This window comes from Urocitellus parryii, chromosome 1 (assembly GCF_045843805.1).
Source record: "Urocitellus parryii isolate mUroPar1 chromosome 1, mUroPar1.hap1, whole genome shotgun sequence".
In the NCBI taxonomy this organism is placed as follows: domain Eukaryota; kingdom Metazoa; phylum Chordata; class Mammalia; order Rodentia; family Sciuridae; genus Urocitellus; species Urocitellus parryii.
Window position 1 is genome coordinate 103888022 of NC_135531.1, and position 24968 is coordinate 103912989.

General features: G+C 53.2%; 1 protein-coding gene across 2 annotated transcripts in view; it reads right to left on the minus strand.

Moving 5' to 3' along the window:
- Pdgfrb (platelet derived growth factor receptor beta) overlaps positions 1–24628 on the minus strand; it is a 37493-nt gene extending 12865 nt beyond the window's left edge. The window contains exons 1-10 of one of the 2 annotated variants that reach the window (XM_077801097.1): positions 24191–24628; positions 9044–9089; positions 7766–8089; positions 6459–6725; positions 5592–5719; positions 5301–5475; positions 4515–4707; positions 3836–3951; positions 2436–2559; positions 1650–1861 (exon numbers count right to left, since the gene is read on the minus strand). In XM_077801097.1, coding sequence (XP_077657223.1) covers positions 1650–1861; positions 2436–2559; positions 3836–3951; positions 4515–4707; positions 5301–5475; positions 5592–5719; positions 6459–6725; positions 7766–8089; positions 9044–9089; positions 24191–24202 — 1597 coding nt within the window. In that variant the 5' untranslated portion in view covers positions 24203–24628. Of the gene's footprint in view, positions 1–1649; positions 1862–2435; positions 2560–3835; positions 3952–4514; positions 4708–5300; positions 5476–5591; positions 5720–6424; positions 6726–7765; positions 8090–9043; positions 9090–24190 lie in introns of those variants that run through there. The other variant, XM_077801098.1, reaches the window with a different exon arrangement.
- Positions 24629–24968: the final 340 nt, after the last annotated feature.

Below are 24968 nucleotides of genomic sequence, written 5' to 3' on the forward strand. Positions count from 1 at the left end.
CCCAGGGAGCCCAGTCCTTCCTCATATCCTCCTCAGGGTCACAGACCCACACCTCTCTTCTGCTCCCTCTCTCCAGCAGTCTCACACATCCAGGGTCTGAGAAAAAAGCCTGCATCCTCCAGGAAGACCTCTGAGTAAAGAGGAGCTGCCATACAGCCATCTCAGTCCCCGGGGTTAGGATACGTGACATCTGCCTCTGCAGGTGTACTTCTGCCTTCACTCAGAGCTGATGTGCAGGTCAGGATGTCCACACTGTCTACCCAGGTACCCACCTGCTCAGGCACGTGTGTACGTGCACAGGAGTGTTGATGCGATAGGATATTTTAAAAAACCCACCCACACTCATAGGGCAGGTACAAGAGGCCGGTATGCTCAAAAGACACGCACACGTACCAGGTCACTAAGCCTGCCTCAGCACACAAGTGTGCACCAAGCCTTATGTGCACCTCTGATCCCTGCTTGCTCTGGAGTCTGCCTACCCCAATAGCTCCACTCCTTCCCACTTCCTTCCTCTTTTTCTCCCCACCCCATACCCCAAAATTCACATGCACTCCCTGCTCCAGGCAGCCTGAATTCCTTTACTTTCTTAGAACCTGCCCTGCCTCCAGGCTCTTGTCCAGTCCCCTCCTTCTGACTGGAACACTTCCGCTCACCAGGCTATTTTAAAGTCACCCCTCAGGTTTGACCCAAAGGACTTTTTCCCAGAATATTTCCTCAATCCTACAGCTGGCCTCTTCGCCCTCCAGGCTTTCTCCCCAGGGTGGTGATCCCAAGATTGCTTATTCCCACCACCTTGTCCCCTGATCTTAGGCACTAGGAGGACATCAAAGCTGATCCTCTGACCTCAAGAAGTTGGGCCCTCATAACTATTTATTGAAGAAGAAAGGTGAATGAATGAAGTGCATTCATACAAGGGCACACATACACAAGAATGGGCAGCTAGACATGCAAACACATCTGTGCACTGCTAGGACTGTTCACATGTGCAAGATTTGTGCATGTAGGTGTCCCTTCTAAGATATATGCACTGTACAGCAGGCATATGTGTTCAGGTATTGTGCTCACACATTTTTCCAGAAAAGTGTGCTGCAATGACATGCTTACAGACATGCACTATGACACTTGACACATGCACAGGAATTTCACATGTATTTTTTGTACCCATGTACGGGGTTTTATACACAGGCCTTGGAATTGGGCATGCTGTACATGGCTTATAAACATATATTCTGTGGGTTTACACACAGAGACAAGCTTCATGCATGCTTGGACACATGCTTACAGACATATACTCTAGCTTTATTCGTGTATCTGGGCTTAGGCATTCTTCAGCACAAAGTTTACAAGTATACACGTAGAGAGTTTGCACCTGTGCCCTGGGATCAGGCCTGCTCATGGTCAGGGCTTCCAACATGCAGTTTACATTCTCTCTGTAGAAGCAGACTGTGCTGCTCAAACCATGGTTTCTACACTCGTGTTTGTACACGTGTGCCCATTATGTATTGTGTATGGTGCAGAGAAACATATTCTGATGGATTTCACAAAGCTCCCGTGTACCTAGGGGTATGCTGACTTGGCCTGTTGAGGGGGCATGGGCTCAATCCCCAACTATGGCAGGGTCAAGGTGGGGGTGAGCTGGGGAGACTCACAATGCGGCACCACGGTAACCTCCTGCACATCCTGGCCCAGTGGGTTGTGCAGCATGCAGCGCACCGACAGTGGCTGATCCACGTGGCGCAGGCGCAGCGTGCTCACCACCTCATATTCCTGCTCCTCCGCCCAGTATGTCACATTAGTCTCCAACTGGCTTTCCTCCTCGGAACTGTTCCCCAGCGGTGTGGGCGGCAGCTCGCGTGGACACCTATCCAAAAAGACCAGGATCGACTTGCAGCCTCACCTTTCTGCAGACGTGGAGACTGAGGCCAAAAGCAGACAGCACCGCATAGTGGAGAAGTGCATGTCCAGTTCCTGTGACCAGCTGCCTGGTCCTAAGCGGGTTCCTCCAGTGATTCTCTAAACTGATCAGTAGGTGGCGCCTCTGTTCCAGAATTGAGATCCCTGGATTGCAAAATCCACTCCTCATTTTGACCACCAAAGTGACAGTGTGTTGAGATAGAATCAGAACCTCAACTCAACCCTGCCTCTAGCCACTGAACCACCATGAGCCCTAGTCAGAGGAACATCTACTGGGTGGGTAAGGTCTTTCTGGGCACAGACCCTCCACTGAACTGAGCAGAGGATAGCCCAGGTGTCAAGGTAAGAAAGAGACAATTTAGATCATGCAGAGCATCTCCAAGGAGGTGATGGAATGGTCTTCTAGGGTGTGGCTCCAGTCTGGAGCAATGTGAAAGAGGAAAGGGCAGACTAGTGAGTTCCATTGGGTCCTTTTAGCCTGCTGGGGTACCCTAGGAGACTAAGGTCCAGGATCTGCTCACCTTTTGAGGTCTCTGCAGGTAGACCAGGTGATATTTGGCTGGGGCATGCCTCGGCCCCGACAGCGGACTGTCTGCTCCCCGTTGGCAGGGTGACTCTCGCTCAGCTCCAGCACACGGACAGGGACTGCATGGGGGAAAGTCCAGGATCAGGAGGAAGGTGGGAGGTGAAAATAGACCTCAGGGAGACCTGGCCCAGAGCCTCCATCAGGGTGAGGGCTGCAGACCTCAGGTGAACACTAAATACGAGGAATCCCTTGGAGGAAGCTGGTGGATCTCCCCCTGGGCTACTTCAAAGGGAAAGTCTCAGTAGGGGGCTATCTGTACCTAACACCTCTCTGAGACTTGCTCACCTTCATTTTAACAAAGAGAGAGAACAGGCCTCAAGCTCAGAGCCCTGGGCAGCCCAATTCATGAAACTGGATTGAATAACATTTGTCTTGTTTTCTTGGAGTTGATTTTAGTGGTTGCCTGATATTTATGACATGTGATGCTGATTTTCCATCTACAATTGAGAGGTTCAATTTTGCCTTTCAAAATATGTTTATTTTTAGAAAGCTAATTGACAAAACATGAAGTCATTCCCATGGCATTCCTACACTCAAGTCCCTGCAATGACTTTTCATTTAGGTCACAGTAAGAGTCAAAGTTGTACCAGACCCACAGGCACCTACACATCTGCCCTCTCCTCGCCCCTACCCCATCTCTGTTCTGACCTGATCCCCTGCCACTCTTCCTCTCTCCCTCTTCTGGCCACAGGACTTTCTGGCATTGTTCTGGCCCTTGCACTGCCAGGGGTGCCATCTTCCCAAATATCCACTTGGCTAATGCCCTCATCTTCTTCAAGTCTTTACACAAATGTCACTTCCTCAATCCAGCCAAAGCAAACAAGGTCAATACTGATTACAATATTTAAAAGTGTACCTCACCAGCCCCCTGTGCACTGCTCTCTCAATCTTCCCTACCCTTCTTTTTTCCCCCTTCCAATAGCGCCTATTACCTTCTCATCTGTGTTATGTGCTGGGATTTCGTGTCCTTCTGTTACATGTTTGTCTTCCCCCAAAGGCAAGGCCTTAAGAACTTCCAACAGAGAAGCATATTGTAATTGCTTAATAAATATCTACTGGATTAGTAGTATCATATAAATGGACTATGAGAAGGAAAAATCATGCCATTGGGACATGAATGCACAAGGTTTTGGAAAACACCAGTCTAGCCTGATGGCCTCCTTTTACATTTGGGGAAAATGAGGTCCAAAGAAGGGACACAGCAGGTCAATGGTCGTGAACTCAGCTTCCTTAGTTCCAGATCCCTCTCCAGCCCCTCCTATGGGTGGGAGGACAGTACAGGAAGAGGAAATGGGGACAGGGAAGAAGGGAAGAGGGGACTGAGGTGGTCCTCACCATTGACCTGCAGCTTGAAGGAAAGCTGGGCCTCAGCATCCTCATGGAAGGCCCGCATGGTATAGTAGCCAGCCTCTGCCACCTTCACCCGCACCAGCGTCAGTTCCGATACATACCTAGGAAATCATACAGGCCAGGAAATCCACTCACTGTCAGAGCTGGAAGAACTCCCCCACCTCCCACCTTCTTTATACAGACAGGGAAAACAAAGCCCAGGGAGGAGAGGGGCTTGCCAAGGTCACACTGTCAGAACCAGGACTCAAACCTAGTCTCCTGAGTCCCCAGTTATAAGCAATTCCACTAAACCAAGAAGGGGACAGAAGGATTGGGAGGTTGGGGGGGGGGTGCATGATTCCCTCTCCCTCCACAGGAGGAGCCTAACATGTTTTATTCTAATTTATCGTTTCTCTGTTAATCTCCAGCCTTGGGGACATCACAGGTGGCAGTGAGTGGCCCTCCTGGCACTGTCTTTTGGTAATCCTGTTTCTGTTTCCCCCACTGACTCAGAGACCCTGGGCATACTGAAATTCTGCCCCGGTCCCTGCAGTATCCCAGTGTCTGGCACCAATCCTGGCACGCAGTAGACTCTCAGGAAAGGTGGACCTAGGTTTGTCGTGGGTCTGTGGGCTGCTTGGTAGCTCCAAAACTTCAAAAAATGGAGTGGGTAGCAGCTGCTTACCGGGTCTCAGACACATTGCGCGTGGACAGGGCGATCTCCCCGGCGCTGGAATCGCCCAGAGTGCGGTTGTCCTTGAACCACAGCACAGTGGGTGGCGGGTAGGCTTCGAACACCACTTGTAGTGTCCGACTCCTGTGCAGCTCAGCAATTTGTATAGCGCCCAAGTCTCCCAGAAGCCGCACGTAGCCGCTCTCTGCAAGGTACAACTATTAGGGGCCGACCCTGGGGGCGGGGCTATTCCCAGGCACCAATGGGGTTGCACGTCCCAGGGGCGGAGCTCCTGGAGGAGGGGCATCAGCTGAACTGCAAAGGAGCCTAGACTTCTGGGGCAGAGGCTTCAGGCTTTAGGAAGTCATTCAGTGAAGGACTAGGGTTGAAGTTGGGGCTGAGAACGAATTTGGCTCTGATATTAGTGTTGGAGCCAGTTTTGAGGTTGAGACTGCAGTTGTAGTTCTCTTGTTCGGTTTGGTTTTGTAACTGAGGTACATTGGAGTCTCAAACCAGGGCCAAGGTTGAATTTGCAGATGGGGCTGCCCAGGCCTGTGATGCGTTTGGGATTAGAGATCAGATTGAGGCTAGGGTTCTGGCTAAGCAGAAAGTCTACTTTTGGATTAGGGTTGAATCAAGCTGACACTGCACTTTGGTTTGGATTTAACCCCAGAATTGGGGCTTTGACTGGCACAGAGTCTAGTGCTGAACTGGAAAATGGTTGATTGTACCCTAGGGCTGTGCCAGGCTCTGGGTCCAGTTCAGACAGGGGTTAGGAACTGATTCCAAGGCACCCACCGACCACAGTGACATTGATGGCCTTTTCATCTCGATGGTCATTCACACTCTCTGACACATTGCAGATGTAGGTCCCTGAGTCATCCAGCTCAGCACTGGGGATGTGCAGGATGGAGCGAATGTGGGAGGGCACATCAAAGAGGAAATCTGTCACTGGCTCTACGAGGCGCCCACTCTGCAGGAACAAGTGGGGCAGGTTCTCTAAATAAGCAGGGGTCCATGAGAAGTCAGTCTGCAGGCTGAGCTATCCATCCTTGCCTGGTCCCTCCCCCAACCGTGGCCCAGCATTACCTCCATGCGGGGGTAGGTCCACTCAAAATTGACCACCTCATTCCCCGTCACAATGCACATGATGGTAATGTTCTCACCCTGGCGAACCACAGTCTGCACTGCATTCACTGAGACATTGATGGAGGAAACTGGAGGAAAGAGAGGGGCTTAGGGCTGGGGAAATCACACCAGCCACCAGTACTTCAACTTGGGCATGGGGTAGGGGTATACAGAGTGAAGCATTGACTGATGGAAAATTCATCCATTCAAAAAAATATTTATTGAATGCCTGCTATATGCCAAATATTTATTTTAGGCACTGGGGCTACAACAATGAATACAACAGACAAAACCTTTGTCCTTGTGGCACTTACACTCTAGAAGGGGTAACAGTCTAGAAATTAAAGTATCCTCTGGTGATCTAAGTAGAGGAGAAATTTACTGAGCACTCCTATTGTGCCCTGTAACTTCTATTTTTTGTTTTATTTAACTTCCACAATAATCCCATAACGTGGGCAGTAATTATCACCCTCTTTTATGAAGGAAGAAGCAGGTTCAAGGGATTATGGGCATTGTGCAAAGTCATTCAGATGGGAAGTGGCTGAGCTTGGATTCCAACTCAGTTGGCTCCAAAGCCTGTGCCTTTGCCCATCTAGTTACACAGCCCAGTTCACCACTGATGTGTCCCCTGACTGTGGGAAAACTCCATCCTCAATAGAAGCCTCAGTTTCTTCACCTGTAAAATAGGAGAAACACTACCTCCCTTCAAAGGTTACAGTGAAAACAAATGAAAAATAGAGTTATATACTTTGCAAACTGTAAAGGGCTATTCTTCTGTGAAGGGTTATACTTGCCTCTGCTGAAAATCAAGCCAAAAAGGGGACTCACCCTGGAGGCTGTAGACGTAATAGGCATCGGAATCCACTTCCCTCTCCCCAATGGTGGTTCGGCAGATGTAGGTCTTGTCCTCAAAGGTACCAGAGAAGCCTCGTTGGTGGTCATAGGGGATAGGCAGCGGAATGTCCTCTTTCTTCTCATGCAGTGTCACCACTAGCTGGGGGTCTGTCACTCGGCATGGAATTGTGGTCTCAGTTATTTCCGTGAGAAAGATGAATAGGTCCTCGGGCTCCATAGGGAGGAAGCCCATGGAGGGATCTACAAGGAGTGGAGCCAAGAATGAGTGAGGGTCAGGGGACCTGGGTGTCTGGCGATCCCATGAATTGCTGTATGACTTTGAGTAAATCTCTTCCACTCTTTGGCCCTCAGTTTCCCCAATACAGGAGAAGGATGGCACTATGGTTTAAATGTTGGTCTGCTCCAAAATTCATTGAAATTCCATTGCCTTTTTAACCCCAAGAGGGCTCAATGGTTGAGGTGGATGCCACTAAAAAAGGGTAAGTTTGCCAGGCATGGTGGCACATGCCTGTAATCCAGTGACTTGGGAGGTGAGGCAGGTGGATTGAAAGTTCAAGGCCAATCTCAATAATTTAGCAAGACCCTCAGCAACTTGGCGAGACCCTGTCTCAAAATAAAAAAAATAAAAAGGGCTGGGAATGTGTCTCAATGGTTAAGCATCCCTGGGTTCAATCCCTCATATCAAATAAAAGGTAGGGGGGGCAAGTTCAGTGCCCTCTGGCTCTCTCTTGCCTTTCTGCATTTTTTGATGAGATGATATAAAAGAAGTCCTTGTCAGATGCTGATTCCCTTGATATAAAATTTCCCATCTTCCAAAATTGTTAGCCAGGACATTTATGTTCATTATAAATTACCCAATCTCAGGTACTATTTTACAGTAGCAAAAACATAGTAGCATAAGAGACAGATGCTCAGAGCCCATTCCAGCTCTAACATTTGATATTGACAGTACCAGGGTAAGAAAGCAGACAGCCCACAAGTTGGAGTATGGCTGGTACCTGGAGCTTGGAGAACAGGGAAGATGAGACATGGGGGCCAAGGGGGAACAGACAGCAACCAGCTAAGAATACAGAGTTCTTGGGAGGCAGTAATGGGGTTGGCTGACAAGGAGCAGACTGATATTCAGGCCAATGTGTGGAAATGAACACCCTGTTGAACTAGAGTTCATGATTCGTCTGCATTTCTAGAATGGCTGCATTTCATGGTGCCAATCAAGCAATCTCTTGAACTTCTCCTGATACCTTCAGTAAATGAGTGGCCATGCAGGTGGGAACCCTTACCGGGCACAAAGATGTAGAGCCGCTTCCGCTCACTGGGCTCCCGCCCAAGGGAGCTGTTGTAGGTACAAAAGTACTCTCCTGTGTCACCTCCAGTGACATTGGCCAGGGTTAGCATGCTGGAGAAGGTGCCCTCCTGGGTCCTGGACACTTTCTGCTGAGGCACCTGAGATAGCCGTTCCCACACCACTGGAGCTGAACCCAGGCAGGTCAGAACAAAGGTACTTGAGAGATTAAGTACAAGCTCTGGCCCCGGGGGCATGATGGTCAGGCCCTGGGAGGTCTGTGGACCTAGCAGCAACAGCATGGGCAGCAACAGCAACTGGCCTGGAGAGAAGACATCAGATGTCAAGGCACAGGGGCCTCAGCACGCCTCCTTGGGCTGCCCAGAGGCATGTGTGCACAGCCCCCAAGTCCATGAAAAACACATCTCCATTTCCAACACAGACTGGAACCCACTGCCCATGGTTCTAGAGCCTGCTCACCCAACACCAGGCCCCCAGGTACTCCTGACCTTTATCTCAGTCCCTTTCAACCCAGCCTCTGAGTTCTCCAGCAGTAATGCATTCAGGCAGCGGGCAGGGAAGGAGTCAGGAAATCCTTGGGAAGCAATTCCCAGGCCTCCAGTTCCTGCATTGCTTCCCAGGTCACTTTCTGGGCCTCTTCCCCCTGCTGCCCTCAGCTCCCTAGGTTCCCATGAAGCCCAGAGGTGGCCCTGCTTGGAAGAAGGTGAGCAGGAGGTACTCAGGTAAATTAGAGTGAAGTTGGGGGCTGCAAGGGGCTGGGATGGGGGGTGTGTGCTTGTGTCCAGCAATTGGTTCTCCCACCCCCACCCTTGCCCCATGACATCTTCTGGGGAAGGATTTTGTAAGCCACACTCCCATGCTTCCTGGGGATGAAAATCCAGAGGGGGCCCAGATAGGTGGGCAGTCAGGCAGCCAGTCCCTCTAACAGTCACCGGACCCACCCCTGGAGAGCTGAAGGCACATATCCAGCCAGACGGAGGAGAAATGGGAAGCCAGGGTGACTGCTAAAGGGTGAGGGGTGTATGGAGGGCTAAGGAAAGAATTTGATGTGATCATTTTGGACAGAAGGGGTTCACTGAAGGTCTCGGAGCTATGGGTGGGCGGCTGATGGGGCATCTATATAGACCTCAGGAAATGTAGGAAATCCAGGCTCAAGAGCACTGCAGTTTTTCTGGACTTGTGTCCTTATGCTAGCACACAGCCTCCCAGGGATAGGGCCTTTCTGGGGCCCCTACCCCTGCCCCGGCCTACTTACCTCTGAGGACCAGAGCTGGCGTCACACCTGGAAGCTGCATGATGTCCTGTAGAGTAAAACAGGAGTCAGGACCCGGAGTGGGCAGAGGCGGTGCCAGGGCCCCTCTGGTTCCTACACAGTAAAACCCTCGCCTGAGCTCTCCATGTCCGTGGGGCTGAAGTCAAAAGCCACCTGTCCCAAGTCTGAGAGGGCACTCATGACCCCAGGCCCTGTCCCTTTTTTTCTGACCCTCGTGTGGCCTTGGCTGGGTCCTATGCCTCTCTGGGCCTTAGTTTCCCTGCATGACAGTGAGGGTGGGGAGGTTGAGCTGGATAGTATCCAGGGACCCGCCATCTCTGACAACCCGTCCTCTGAGTGACAGTTCCAATACCAGGCTCTTATCTGCCAGGACAAATATTTGGGAAAGTGTGATGAAAGGCCTGGAGGAGAAGGAGGGGGGAAGCCAGAACCCAGAGAACTCCCAAGCTCCACAAGCACAACAGGAAATGGAGGCGGCTGTGGGAAGGGAAGCGGGGGAGTCAGGGCTGTGGAATGTGGGGGGGTGGGCCTGGCCCCCTCTCCTCAGCCCGCAGCAGCACAGGGAGGCCCAGGGGAGAAGGGCCAGGGGCCAGCCCCAGAAGAGGCCCCATGGAAATTAGCAGGCTTCGAAGGTGCTTGCAGACCCCTGAAGCCAAGCTCCCCACCTCCACATCCGGTGTCCAAATGGGGAAACCAAGGCTCTGAGAAGGAAAGAAGTTTGCCCAAGATTCCACAGAAGGTCCTGTCCAAGAGGGAGACAGAGAGCTGGAAGAAACAGAGACAAAGACATGGGAGAGAGAGAGCAGGAGATGCAGAGGAACAGCCTGCACTAGAGCCCGGGGACAGAAGCTAGGGGACAGAAGCCAGGCCCAGAGAGACAATTGAGGTTGGGTGGAACTTTCTCGGTCCCTTCCCTTAGCAGCCTGTCATACCTTGGATCCCAAATAGTCACCCATAGCCAGGTATGCATGGTTCTGTCTGCAGCCTGACAGGAAGTAGGCCAGAGGTAGATGGGAGTCACAGGGCAAGAAATGTGGGAAGGGACCATGTGATAAAGCAACAAGGCGCCTCCTGATGCTGTGAGGCTGCAGACTTACTTTCTGAGTGGCTGCCCGCTCTGGCCACGCCCAACCTGCCCCCACCTCACCATCTCAGGCTTTCTAGTTTCCAGTCCAGAGCTGGGGAGAAGGGTTTGAGCTCCCCTCAGCACTGCCCCTTGAGCCATGGCTATCTCTTTGGGCTGAGTCTCCGGCTCTCAAAGTGGAATGAAGGCAAGGGTACCACCTACCAGGGCTGCATGCACAGTTTAAGGGAGATACAGAGACCAGGGCCTCAGCTGTGGACCCCAGTCTCAATTTTCCCAAGAGGAAATCAGTGTTTCTCCTCCTCCTCCCCTCCCTTCAGAGAAGCTTGCCTGAGTCCCCTCTGGTCTTCCTCTCCCCTCTCTAAATTGCTCCAGGTCAAAGCCCAGCCCTCCTGATACCCCTCTGCAGCGCCCCCATGCCCACCCCTCCTGTGCCAGCCCTTAGCTGGACACCAGGCCTCTTTGGGCAGGAAAGAGCAGTGCCCAGGCAGAGCAACAGCCCCCACAGGGGCCCATCTGCCCCTCAGGGGTCCCCCCTGGTTCCCCCTTCCTGCCAGAGATCTGGGCCAAAGAAAATCATTAGCAGCCCAGGTTGGGGGAGGGGGTCATCTCAGCCTCCCTGCCCCTCCTCTCCCAGCCTCCCCGGCTGGCCACACTGTTTATTATTCTAAAGGAGGAATTTGGCCGGTTGGCCAGGAGATGGGAGGTCACTGAAAGGGGGCTGGCCTGGCTCTAGAAGGCTGGGTTGGCCGTGTGGGCTGGGACCTCATGGCATGCAGCCCCTGACTCTGCTCTGATATGGCACTCTCTTCTCTCCCCTCAGGCCCTCTCGTGCTGGGCCTGGGGCTGGGCGTGGCTTAGAGTCTCTGAGACTAAGCTAGGAGAGACTCTTCTTGAATAGGCAGCAGAGGCCCAGAGAGGCACAGAATCATGACCTAGTCACAGAGCAAAAAGAGGATCCAGGCTGTGGGAAGAGGATAGGGAGGAAGAGATGAGCTCAGGGAAAGCGGAGATGCTTTGGGAGAATGTAGACACTTCAGGAGTCGTGGACTGGTTGGACTCTATGAAAGGAGCATTTTGACTCACCTCACAAGATTTGAAACTTCTATAAGACTGAGCTGGTCCCCAGCCTTCTCTGGGACTGTTTCCCTGTTTGTCCACGGAGAAGTTTGGATAGATCAGCTCAAAGAGCTGTCCCTATTTTAAGCCCTGCCTTTTTGACTGGTCAAAGAGAAGGTTCTGGTCACCATTATTCTCAAGAAAGTGGGGCTGGTCAGAAGGGAGGGCTACACTCCTAAGGACAGAGTCACATGAGAATAGATAAACCCATATCACTCAGTGCATCAGATGACTCTGACCATTTGGTCACTGACTTGCTGTATGGACTTTGACAAGTTGTTTCCTTCTCTGGGCCTCAGTGTTCCCATCTATACAATTAGGATTTACACACAGTCTTTCAGTGGACTTCTAGCCAGATGAACTGGGGATATGGAACCTTGCAGTGGAATGAGGAAAGACACAGGGACAGCGAGCTAGAGATCCAGAGGTTGGATGTACCACAATGGGGATCAGGGCATCCAGACATGACCTTGGACCATCGGAATGATTCTGGACCCTGCCAGTTGTCCACTCAATGCCTGTGGACCATTTTGTGCTTCCCAGAGGCTGCTGTGGTCTTAGGACAGGCAGCTGACTTGGGGTGGCATTTTGCCTATGACAACTTCCCTTCAGAGAAAGGGGCTCTGCTCCAGGTAAGAGCCACATAGGACATTTTCAGTGCCAGCCTTCCTTCCTACAAACTCTAGAACAGCACGGCCATCGTCATCAGGGAGCGGGCACCCACCACCACCACCACCACCACCACCACCACCTACCACACGGTCCTGCTGGGAGTTCCCTGGAGCAGAAAGGGGCAGGGTCCTTAAGCAAACACTGTGCCCAGAGAGATGTGCTGTGTGTCAGGAAGCCCTAAGGATCCCTCTGTGCAAGGTTAGAGAGACACAGGTCCAAAGATAGGGTCACCGCCCAGCTCCTCAGTGAAATGGAGGTCCCTTAGGGGAATGGACTGAGGGTCCCAAGTCCAGGACAGCACGTTCGGGGAATCAGTGGCAGCCCCAGCCTTCCCTCCTCCAAGCACACACAACTCCCCACCCCTTTCCCACCGCCTTAATCTAAATAAATCCAGTCCATCTTGGCCACATCCGCCAGCAGCGGCTTCCCTCCCTCGGGGTCCTGAGGCTCCCACGACATAAGCAGGCAGGGGAGGGGGCCCCACACGGGGTGAGCACATGCACAGAGCACAGATGGCTGCCTACGCACTCGCTCACACGCTCCTAAAACACATGCAGGCGCTCACCATGTGCATGCCCGTATAAAACACATGTCACAGGGTTCCTACCACAGCACTGACTGCTGCCTGTGTGCTCTCCAACATGCCCACTGGAGATGCACCATGCCTAACAGATCACCCATGTACCCAGCATACGTGACAGTGCAAAACTACGTGCACATGGGTCCCAAGCACCCCTGAAATCACATCCTTACAGATAAGCCAGAAAGCCCCGGGATGTTGTGTAGTGCTGAGCCCTTGATATATATAGGCTCATTTAATCCTCAGTCAACTCTGAGATAGAGACAGTAATTATTTTCATTTTAAAGGTGAAGAAACTGAGGCAGAGAAAACCTTAGAAATTTGTCTAGGAATCCAGACCCAAGGAGGGTAGAGCGAAAATGGAACTGTGTCTCCGTGCTCCATGCCACGCCACCGTGCTGCTTCTGTGATCACGGCGCTTGTCTGGTTGGGGCTGGGTAGAGAGTGGGTGGGCACTGGTGGGAACAGATGGAGTGGGGAGGGATTTCGCTGAGAATCAGCAGGACTGTGGTTGATGTTGTGGAGCTGGAGAGATAAGTTCCTGCGGGGAGCCTGCATCCCTGTTTCTGGTTTGAAATACTCGGGAACAGGAGTGTGTGTGTGCTGGGGAGATGATGCCATTTTCTGAGACGAGAATGAGACCAAAGAGCAGGATTGAGAGTTGCCACTGAGCTGGTTGAGAATGTGGAGGATCCTGTCGGCACTGGGTGGACAGAGGAACGCTCAGCCTGAAGGCAGAGAGCAGACCAGGAGAAAGCCCGGCTGCAGGGGAGGGGGCGCTTGCTTGGGGCAGGCAGACTCAGGCCAGGGATGCTCTGAATAAGCAAGATGCCCGAGGGAGGAGGAGGCCTGGCCATGGGTCATGGTGTCAGAGTCTTGGAATGTCAGGACTCCACAGCTCTCAGAGATCATCTATCTGATCCAAACCCCTTCCTGGGCCCTGTTGTCCAGCTGGAGATACTGAGGCTAGTGGATCAAGGACCCGGGGTCAGACTCTGGCTGCTGCTCTTCCCTCTGAGTAGTACTATTACTCAGAAGTGTCCCCGCAGTATCCCAGCCAGACAGAGATTGGTGATAGAGATTCAGAGAAGGTTGCCAGCTAAGCTCCAGTAGAAGTGGGACACTGATTCCAGTCTTCTGACCAGGAGCCTTGTCCTCTCTCCTCCACACCAGTGACACTTCATAGCCCCCAGGACAAACTTCACGGTGGGAATATGGGAACCTGGGTTCTTGTCCCAGTTCTGTTGTCACTTGTGTTATAGTCCTGCCCCTCCCTGGGCCTTAGTTTCCCCATCTGTACAACTTTGGGGGCTGACTCTTGCAACTCTCAGGACCCCGCTCTGGAAGGCAGCTGTGTGCCGTGGGGAGGAGGGGGGTGCTGGGGAGGGGCCCCAGCCAGGATGTCATGACTCAGCTCAGAGAAGGCAGCCAGTCTTAGGCCTGGGAGCGTGTGGGACTCACTCCGGAGCCAGGGAGTAAGTCCTCTGCCAGCAGCTGAAGAAGATGAGGGTGACAGCAGCACAGCCTGGACTTGGCAGAAAGTCTGGCCCATGTGGCCTTCCCCAAAGGGCTGAGACGTGGGTGTGGTCTTGCAGTATGGGTCAGTGAGCCCCGTCCTGGGAGGCAGGGAGGATGGCGGGGTCCGGAGCATGGGGACCTAATTACAAGTGTCAGGGAGAAACCTGGTAAGAAAGGGAGGCTCCCAACTGCCCTCCTCCATCCTGTGCTCCTCTTTTATCTGTTGAAGACGGCTCAGCGTGCCACCCCTACACAGTGGGTCTCCCCAAGCCTCAGGACCACACTGAGGGCCAAAGTGAGTGAGCAACCCAGCTCAAACCACAGTTACGGGGGCTGACCCCCAAGTGTAACTCTATGCCATGCTGCTTTTAGACCCGGGGCCTTCCTAACAGCACCCCTGAACAAAACAGCACAAATGACCAGGTTGGGGCTTTCATGGGCTCTAGCTGTGGAGCTCCCCGTGGATAGAAGCACAGGGTGGGTTTCATGGACCTCCATTTCGATTCCCCCAGCACAGACCTGGCTACTCTGAGCACTCCTTGCTGGCCCCTCACTTCCAACCTGCCCGCACCCACCTGAACTCACACTCCAGCCAGAGGAACACTCTCGCTCCCTAGAGCCTCTGCGGCTCTAGGGTAAAGGCCTGCTTCATAGCCCCTCCTGTAGGAGCCATCAGGCCCTGGCCCTGCCATAGTCTGTCATGACCCAAGAGAAGGCGGTGCCCTCCCAGCTCCCCAGGGCCCAAGTCACTCATTCTGTGCTCCTCTCCTGGGAGGCCTCCCCAGGGACACAGTGGAAAGAAATGACCTATTTTCTGGAAGTCCAAAATAAAATAAAACATCTGTCTGGAACGGAGCTCGGCTGATAAAGAACAGACTGGTCCCCCAGCCGAGCCCCCTGCTGCGGCGCACACCCCCTCACCCATCCAAGTGTGTGCTGGGGGCAGGGAGGATGCTGGCGGCTACTTGGAACGGTGCGTGGGAAAGCGCTCAGTGTGTGCCTCGTGGCCTCTGGGGGCCCAAGGGAGGGAGCCCGGGTCCCTGTGCAGGCTGGGAACCAGCCTGGGAAGGAGGTCAGAGAGGGAGAGAGGCCCCTGCCTGCCCCTGCCTGCTGCCTGCCTGCCCAGCAAGCACTTCCTGTCTCCTACAGGCGCCTTACAGGCTTCCCCTGCTGAGCCCCCACAGCCCTGATCTGCTCTGGGCCATAGGACCTGGCCCTGCCCAGTCTCCTGAAGCTCCTTTGGGCCCTGCCTCATTAGGCCTTTCAAAAGAAATAGGGACTTAAATGGCCTTGAAAATAACAAGAAGAATAATAGCTACCTCTGACTTAGGACTTATCACCCATCACCTGGGCTAAACTCTGTGTGAATTATCTCACTTAATCCTCAAAACAATCCCATGGCATGGTGCTGCTTCCTTGACTTAGAGATGAGGAAACTGAGGCCCAGAGAGATCATATCACTTGCCCAAGATCACCGAGCCTGCCATAATGGCTCCAGTGTTCAATCCTGAGCAGACTGACCACCCAGCACACAGGCTCAACACCTACGTGACCACCTCTCTCAGGCAGGACCCGATGAACCGGAGCCCAGCAGAGGGGACAACCAGCCAGCCAGAGGGAGACATGTTTAAGCAGTCGCCAGCCTGTTCTTTCACCCTGTCTCTGGATTTCTTTCATTCCTTCACACTCTTTTTGAGCTGAGGGAAGCTGATAGTTAGAGGAGGAAACTATGCTACATTTTTCATAGAGACCTACAATTTTAGGGATGGAAGGGGCCATGCATAGCCCTAGTCGTGTCTGCCCACCCTCTCTGCAATTGCACACCTCCCCTGAAAGGGATCTCACTACCTCACCAATTGGCCCCCTCCATTCTGGGGCAGCTCAGGTCCTCAGAGATCAGACTGTCAGAGAATGTTTTTATTTCACTGAGCACAATCTGTTTTCTTGTGTCTTCTACCTCTTGGTCCTGTTTCTGTCCCCCAGCTTCTCTACCCTTATCCCAGGTTATCTTTCTTTCCACTCACTCTTCTAATACTCCCCAATCTGAAAACAAACAAAAGCCCCTATTAATTTGGAGCAGGCAGTCTGCTAAATGGGATGATCTAGGGATTTTATTTCATCCTTATAACATCCCTTAGAGGGGAACCAAGTCACTTGTCCAACAAGCAGAGGAACTATGAGCAACTGAGGTGGGTCTGAGCCTAAAACTGAATGCAAGCCAAGCACGGTGGTGCACACCTGTAATCCCAGAGGTTTCGGAGACTGAGGCAGGAGGATGGCAAGTTCAAAGTCAGCCTCATCAACTTAGCAAGGCCCTAAGCAACTTATTGAGACTCTGTCTCAAAATAAAAAATATGGCTGTGGATGTGGCTTAGTGGTTCAGTGCCTCTGAGTTCAATCCCTGTACACTCCCCCCCAAACAACAACAACAACAACAACAAAAAATGAATCTACCCCAAAAAGCGAGACTACCCATCACCTGCCAGAGAAAACTCCATCCACAGAGAAACATTCCCACATGGAGCTCACCCTGACAAGGTCTGTATAGAAGCCAGGCCCCCATGGACAGGAGGATCTCCCACAGCAGGGGCTTGTTCCTGCCCTCACTGAGGGGCAGTGTGTCCAGGGGTCCTGCTTCAGGTTGCCCAGTAATTTAGAAGCCAACATAGGGCGAGAAATCAGAATCCTTCTGCAAAAGGTAAGCGTATAGGGTTGAGGAGAGGGGTCCTTGTGGACGACAGCCTCTATCATCCCTGTCCCTAGGGCATCTGAGGTGGAGCTTCCAGGCAGTCAGCTCTGCCACAGGCTGCCCCTGAGGCCCCAGCACCCCTCTGCCCCACTCTGAGCTCCAGGCCTCTGGGGCTGCAGAGTTGCAGCCTTCACCATCCCTTGGCTGCCCTCCCTGCCCCCCTACCCTCCAGAGCCTCATCTCCGGCTGGTGCCATGGCAACAGAGAGCACCAGGCCCTGGCAGCCAAAGGAGCCCCCGAGAGGGGTCCCAGGCTGAGGCGGGGAGGGGGGTGCGGCAGGCGCAGACAAGCAAACCTTCTGTTCCTCGGGCTGCTGCCAGCCTGGGATCAGCCATGAGCCGGGCTGGGGGCCACAAATAGAATGCTTTCTCAGAGCCAAGTGGCCAGGGGGCAGGCTGGCCCCGGGGCCTACTCATACTGACCCACCAGCACGCAGCCTTCCCCCACCAGACCAGAGCCTGCAAATCAGGCAGGGGTAGCTGGCTAATGAGGAAACCTGCCATTAGTCGGTGCCAATTATGGAACATTGAGATTCCCCTCAGAGCCCTCCCAGGCCGCCGAGCAGGAGGAAGGGAAACTTCCACGTCTCGGTGACCTCTCGCTTTCTCCGCATCTCTTCTCCTACCCCCTTCTTCAGTCTTCACCCTCTGATTCTCCCACTCACTGTTCCTTAGCCTCTCTGAGACTCCGTCTCTGACTTGCCTTTGAGCTGTCAAGGCTCTTGATGGAGTTAATACAAGCAAATGTGCAGGACGGGGCCTGGCCCACCGCCCTCTGCAAAGCCCGAGGCCATCTTCTTCTTATTCATTCGCTCACGGGAGAATCAGTCATTCACTTAGTCAGCACACCGCTGAGACCCCACCAGGCCAGGCTCACCAACAAGGCATGCATGTGACACATGAGATGGCCCAGGAAAACTCTCCCAGAGGGGCTCTCAGGAAGGGGTAGCTGCTGTTTGTATTGACGTTGGCAGCAGCATCCCTTCCTAGTTCACTGGGAACTCGTTCACTAGTTCACTTCCTAGTTCAGCAAGGAAGGACACACTCGGTGGCCAGCCTAGGACCAGAAGCCAGATTTGAGGACTCTCAGTCCACTGTCTGCCAACTTTCCTATACCTTTGTCTTAGTCCCTCGATTTGATTCCCCACAAATCAGGAAATATACCTAACAATTATCTGAGATAGCTCCATGTTCCTAATATGAGATTAAGCCTACAGTAGGTGCTCAATAGATGCTTACAGAGCATGGGTGATCAAATGGCTGTGTAGAATGGGCTCTTCTAGACCTCAGGCCAGGGGCCTCAGCTGCCCCTACTAACCCAGGATTCACTAGGCTGGGAAACTGGGATGGGCAGGCAGTGGTGAAGGAAATGGGACAGGCTGATTGAGGCAGAACAGACACATGGGACCTTGAATCTAATGGACTCTGCCTGATGCCACCCAGGGCAGAAAAATGGCACGGGAGCTCAGCCAGGCTGGGAGCAGCAGGTCTAGTCTCCTGGGCCTAAGTCTAGTTCTTCTGTCTTGTTCCTGTGTGACTTCCTGAGTTTAACTTCTCTGAGTCTCAGTTTCCTACAAGATGGCATAAGAGACCTCCTTTTCCACTGCTGTGAGGAGTAGAGATGACAAAGAGCCCTCAACACATAATAGGTGCTCAGTAAATACTACAGCAATTGTCTAATTAGTTCAGTAGAGAAAGAGAGTAGGGCTTCCTGAGGGAGATGGCCTTGAGCTAGGCCTCTAGGGTTCAGTTGAGCTGTTTGGCAGATGATGCCAGTGTGGGGCGTAACATAGGACTCCGTGTGAGCAGTCCAGGGAGGCAGGAGTGGTTGGGCATCTGAGAGAATTTGGTAGAGAGATCAGTTAGACCAGAGATTGGGGTTCTTCAGCAAAGAGGTAGATGAGGGGCAGGGAAGGAAGCTAACCTTTGGGAAAGGTTTGGGGTGCTAGGTGAGGATTTTGGCTTTGCCCTGGAGACACTGTGAAGCCAACTTTTCAGGGCATTGGTGATAATGGTGGGCACCTAGCCTCTACTGGGATCAAGCTGTAACACCAAGCACTATGGGGGTGGGGAGCCCCCCTCAGGACAGTGACATAAGTGGGTTGGCATTTTGTGGGAGGCTATGGATTGGGATAGGGGCAGGGAGTCAGGGAGGCCAATTCCCAGGATGAGGCCCCACAAACCCAGCCTGAAGCCCCTGGCAAGACCAACTACATTACTTCCGGGGCAAGTGCAAAAAAAAAAAAAAAAAACAAAAAAAACAAGCATCCTGGTTGAAAAATATTAAGAATGACAAGACAGTGACCGCTGAGCCTTAAACCAAGTGCACGTTCTTCTAAACATGGGGCCCTGATGAAGCTGAATGCTCATGAAGTCACCCTGCTCCCTGGACGAAAGTGAAAACCATCTGTCCGTCTGTCCATCCCTCCATCCAGCCATCTCCCAGTGCCTCTCCTTCTCTACCCACGGCTGCACTATGCATTCAGCAGATGGATCTCGGGCTGGCAGTTGATAAGGAACCCAGTACAGGCCAGATGGAGTCGCCCACAGTCCATGGGGTCAAGGCTAATCCTTTACCTCAAGTCCAGTGCCCTGGGTTAAGAGAGGCCAGGCTCCTGTGACGTGTTTATAGAGAGCCCTGTCCCTCCAGGGAGGACTGGAATTCTCTGCCCCTCCATGTCCACTTAGGCTCAGACGCAGGTGGGATCACAGCTCTTGAGGGTTCACTTTCCAGGAAAGAGAAGTAAGCAACAGAGTGTGGTAAAGCAGCCCTGAGAGTCTGGAAGGGACTCTTGGGAGCTGAAGGCAAAGTTGGCTGGACCCCTGGAGCCCTTGCACTTCTCCCTTGCCCTCCCTCCTCTTTAAGAGGAAACCCTGGCCAGAATGGAGAAGTGATGTGACCAACGGTTCCTGGCCCAGAAAACTACCCCACGGGGGTTCCCAACCTTCGTCAAGATGGCTTTACTTCCCTTCAGTCCAAATCGATCCCTTAACTTCCCCCAGGGAGACCAGAAGCTGAGCACTGGACGACATATTAGGTCTTTAGGGGGTGGTGACGATACAGCAAAGGGAAGATAGGACCCAGGCTTGGCCATCATCCTCGGCCTACACGGCCTGTAGCGCATCCCTTCTCCTTCCTGGACCCAGGGAAGTCAAACCACGTGACCCCAAAAGTCCTTTTCATCTCTTTGACATTCAGGAACTTCCTGACCCTCTGGCCTTCCCAAGGGACAGCCCTCTCCATCATAGGGCGGAGGAGCTCGTACCTCCCGCAGATGAAAGGTTCGGGCACCTGAGACATCAAACAGCCTGATCGGAAGCAGGAGAAGCGAGGGTATTAATGCAGTGAAAGCAGTACACTTTGATTTTCAAAGTCCTGCACCAGGCTGGGGCGGGGTACCCCAGAAAGCCCCTGAGTGGGTGGAGCACTGGAGCGAGGGTTGGGGGTTCAGGACATTCTTTTCTGGATGCTCTGAACCTGAAGGCTAGAGAGGGACACGAAGTGGACTTGTGCACTGGAAGCAAAAATTGTGTCAGTTCCACACCTACTCCCAACAGGGCTGGGTCTCTGTGTCCACTCCTTCTGTCACCTCTGGAGCCCATAACCGATTTGGGTTAAAGCCTTACTTTCTCTTGAAATGTGGGCCGATGGGGTTTGTCAGTAGCCCCAGGACCACTCCACCAAGTGCAGGAGCTGGGCTGAGCACCGCACCCATGCTGTCACCTCCTGGAGTCCACTGACCCTAAAGGTCATCCACCTAGCCTCTAACAGGCCTACCTCCCAGACTTCTGTGGCTCTTAGTGTCCCAGGGAAACGAGCATGTGGACTCTGCAGGAACATGTCCTCCAAGCTCTCTGGGAAACCAAATGCATTAAGGGGCCCCTGCAATTGTTAGAAAGTTCCTCCTCGTATTGCAGGTTAGGATTTTCCATTAGTGGCCATTGATCCTGACCTCTTTCTGTAATGTGTAGACAAAGGGTAAGGGGAAAAAAAACCCTTTCATTTTGAAGTTAAATATGCATGATCTCCGCATACACTGCGGAGCTTGTGCTGCTGCTGATCCGGGCCAGCGTGGCTTAGAATCCTGGAATTGTTCTGGGGCTGGGAGGGAGCTTGGTGATGGTCTGGGTCATGCTCCTTGTTTGACTTATGAGAAGACTGAGGCCCAGAGAGGGACCGACTTGCCCAAGGTCACATGGCCTTCCAGGGTTGATGACCCCCAGTGGAATGCTGAGGGGGCCCCCACAGCTAAGGCGGGTCCTCAGAGTCTATGCCCGGTCCAGAGCCCCACCCAGCCTCGTGTCACAAGTTTCTAGAGTCAGAAATGTTTACACGCAAATCCCTGCTCCTCCACTTCTGAGCTGTGTGTTTCTGGGTAATTGACTTAACTTTTCTGGGCATTTCTTCATCAGTAAAATGGAGAGTGTTTATATTGACTCCCAGAGGTCGTTATAATAATCAAATTAGTCCAGCAAATATTAATTATGAGCTTACTAATTGCCAGGCATGTTCTAAGTAAGTGCTGAGGAACACAGCGGTGACCTGTGAGGTAATGGTCACAAACACAATTAAAATGCATGTAGCTGGCTCCTCCTGCGTACACTGCACTCTAGCTGTCAAAGCTCTGACCCTTAGAAGAGATGGAGACCCTTGACCCTCCCTCCCCTCGCCCCTGATAGGGAGGACTGTAAAAACAACTTCATCCCAAAGACCCACTGCCCACATGGTTCTGAAGCATCTGTAGGAAATGGAGGGGGACTCAGGGCTGTCTAGGGGTCCCCTCATTCCTCCCTCCCTCTCCAACATACTTCATAGCCTGTCCTGAGCAAAACACCCAGAGTCCCTTCCTATGGCCCTGAAGCGGTCCCAGGTACTGCATAAGGTACCAAGAGGACAAAGCAAGCCTTCAGAGTGTACATGGTGTCCAGTCTGTTCTATGAGCAGGGGTCATTGTGGGCTACCATCCTTAACATAGCCAAGCAGTCGTGTGCAGGAGGCGGAGAGAGCAGCCCTCTCTTGTCAGCAGCCCCAGGACCATCCCACAAAGTGCAGGAACTGGGTGAAGCACCTCACCTACGCTGTGACCACCTGGAGCCCACAAACTTCCCTGTTGCTCACAGAGGAGGAAACTGAGGCCCAAAGAGGCAAAGCACTGGCCCATGGTCACCCATTCAGCCAGAAGCCAAATGAGGTAAGGGCACAATCATCTGGAGCCCAAGCTTATTGGTATTCATTGGCAGTGTCCACTACCTCCCAGATAGGAAAGCAGCCAGAGAGGGGACACAGGGGTTTGGGGCAGACTACTCCGAGGATGTCAGTTGAGCCAGGGTGAGCCCCGGGCTCCTGACTCGGAATGCACAGTGCTTGCTGCTGCCTGCCCACATCTGTGGGCAATTACCAGCCCAGCTCTTCTCCCACAGAGGAGGGAGGGCTGCCTGATAACTGCTGTCCGACCAGATGCCTCCTTCTTCTCTCAGAACCAAGCCAGGGACTGGGCAGACCTTGCAGCAGTCAGACCAGAGGCTGCACTTTGAGCCGGGGCAGGTGCTGAAGCCAGGGGCGGCCTCTGGGGAGCGTGAAGGACTACCTGCTGACCAGGGGCTCCCTGCACTGCGCTGGGGTTAAGCCTTTGGGTTCAGACAAACCAACTCTTCTCACTGAATGACCTGGAAAATCATTTAACCTCTCTAAACCTCAGTTTTCTCATCTGAAAAAATGGGTGTAGTAGCCACCAATTTCAGAGCCTTGCTATGAGGATTCTAAGGTAGGTGTGGTACAGGCTTTGTGGTGGGTGCTGTTGATAGGTCCCCCAATGCTGTTGTGGCTTTAGGGTCTCCTGCCTGGAGATAGGGCAGGACTGTGTGACCTCAGAACATTTGTTAGAGCCCTCTGTGAATTCTGGGGGTGGCAGAGGCCGGCAGAGACACTCCTTCCTGCTTGTGATAAAGAAATGCCATCTGGAGAAGCTACCTGATAACTCTGGAAGGAAGGCAGGAGGCCTGACCAGAAGGTTACTAGGGACACAGGACAGCCAAACCTGGAGTCTGAAAAAGCTGATGTGCAAACAGGATATAAACAGCAACCAGGCTCCAGCTCCAAGTGCAGGGCAGGGCCCTGGAGGAACCAGGAATGCTGCCGGGAAGAGGTGGAGCAGCAGGGCCTTGGGGGAGGAGGAGGAGGGCAGATGCCCGCAGACAGGTTAGTGCCAATTCCTTCTGAATGGTCCGGGATCTGACTGAGCTGGGTGTAGCGGCACACACCTGTCATCCCAGCTACTCAGAAGGCTGAGGCGGGAGGATCTCAAGTTCTAGGCCAGCTTGGGCAACTTAGCAAGATCCAAATAAAAATTACAAATGACTGGGAAGGTAGCTCAGTCGTAGAGTGCGAGCCCCAAGTTCAACCCCTAGAACAATCAATCAATCAATCAATAGATAGCCTGATTGGAGTAACAGGGTAGGAGAAGGTTCCTGTCTCCTCAGGGTCTGCCACTTACTAGCTGTGTGGCTACAGTTGTGTGCTGCTGCGTGGCTGCTCATGTGTAGAGCAGAGGAAATACAGTCCCTGCTCTGGTGAGCATCACAGGAGATATTCTCAGAGTACTGGGCACAGGCCTGGCATGCAGTAAGTGTCAATCAGTAGCAGCCACTGTTAGGAGGTGGGGCTTCCTACAGGCATTGGAGAGCCACAGATGGGCTCTGGGCAGGGAGGTGGCCTGTCCGACCCCTGTTTTATGATGGATCTGAGAAGGGGCAGAGTCCAGAAGGAGGAAGAGAGTGAGAGGCTGCCCTTCTTCAAAGAGGAGCCTCCAGATCTGACAGCTGGGTCAGGACTGCTGGGCCTGCGCTAGGCCAGTTGCTGAGGCCCCTTCAGACTCAGAACTTTCCCAGCGGCTGGGGCTTTAGAAGGACGACTTAGGAATCTGGAAAATTTGCAAATCCATTTAAATCCCCAAAGGTTGCCTGGCGGCTGACTGGCCTAGAGCCAGGCTAATTCTTAGGATCAAAGCTTGGGCCAAGGGACAGAGACTAGTCCCTGAGGTCCCCGTACCTTTCTAAGTCTCTTTCTAGGTATCCTGAGTGCCACCTCCCAATTCCCCACCCCTGCCCCTCTCTGTTCCCTCACACTCACACACACACCATAGACTGTGATGGACATCAGAGGCCCTGCTGGGCATCCAGAGTCTCTGGGGGCTGTTGTCTTGAAGAGGGCAGGGGGCAGCATCGCCTGCCTCGGGTGGGGAGGAGAGACCTGACTCCTCTAGCCCTGACATCGCCCGCAGCCACCCAGCCTCTGCCCATCTGGTTTTGTTAAAAATATTTTCCATTCTTTTTTATCTACCCAAAGAGGCACTGGCTGGGACAAGGGGACAGGGCATGGGGTTGGGGGTCTCCCCTCTCCCTCACTTACCTCTCTGCTCATGGCTTCTGTTGTGGGCAGGGTCCCAGGCTGTGGGCTGTCACCCCCTCCAGGAAGTCCGCCTTACTGCCCTCTCCCAGGTATCAGAAAGACTTTGCTGGACCTGAGATGGGCAACAGCTGGGTTGAAGGGCAGGCAGGAGCCTTGCAAGCTCCCTGAGACGCAGGAGAGCGGGAGGGGGTGCTGCACGGGTGAGGAGCGGGCGGCCTCGCCTCACTCCCAAAGCATCCTTAGGGAGGAGCAGAGTTGCCAGGAGGGGCCGCCCTGAGTCTGGCCGGCGGCGGTGTCCGCTGGGCACAGGCTGCTGCCGGGTGGCTGGTCTGAGGGGCCTGGCTCTCTCCTCCCTGTTGGTCTCCTCCTCTCTGGCTCCAAGTTGCTTACAGAACGATCTAGGGTCCCAGCTAGGTGGGCAGGGACTGCCACCGCGGGCAGCCCCCTGAGTTCTCACCACTGTGGGCTTCCCTGCCCCCCCACTTTGGGGGAAAGGCTGCAGGGCCGCCTCTGATTGGCCCAGCTGGGAGAAGGGGGGCGGTGGGGCCGGGAGGGTGGACGCGTGCGTCTGTTTTCAATTTCAGGCTTTTTTTTTTTCTCCCTCTTTCTTTTTCCCCAAGTTTCTTGTTTTTCTTCCTCTTTTCCCTCTGCTTGCTCCCTCCCGTCGCCTGCTCTCTCAGGATGTGAGGGGATGTTTAGAAATTCCGCAGCCCACGCCAGCCACTGAGTCACTTTTATTAAAGAGTAGCCCAGCTTCACTGCCTGGTGCCTGCCTCTG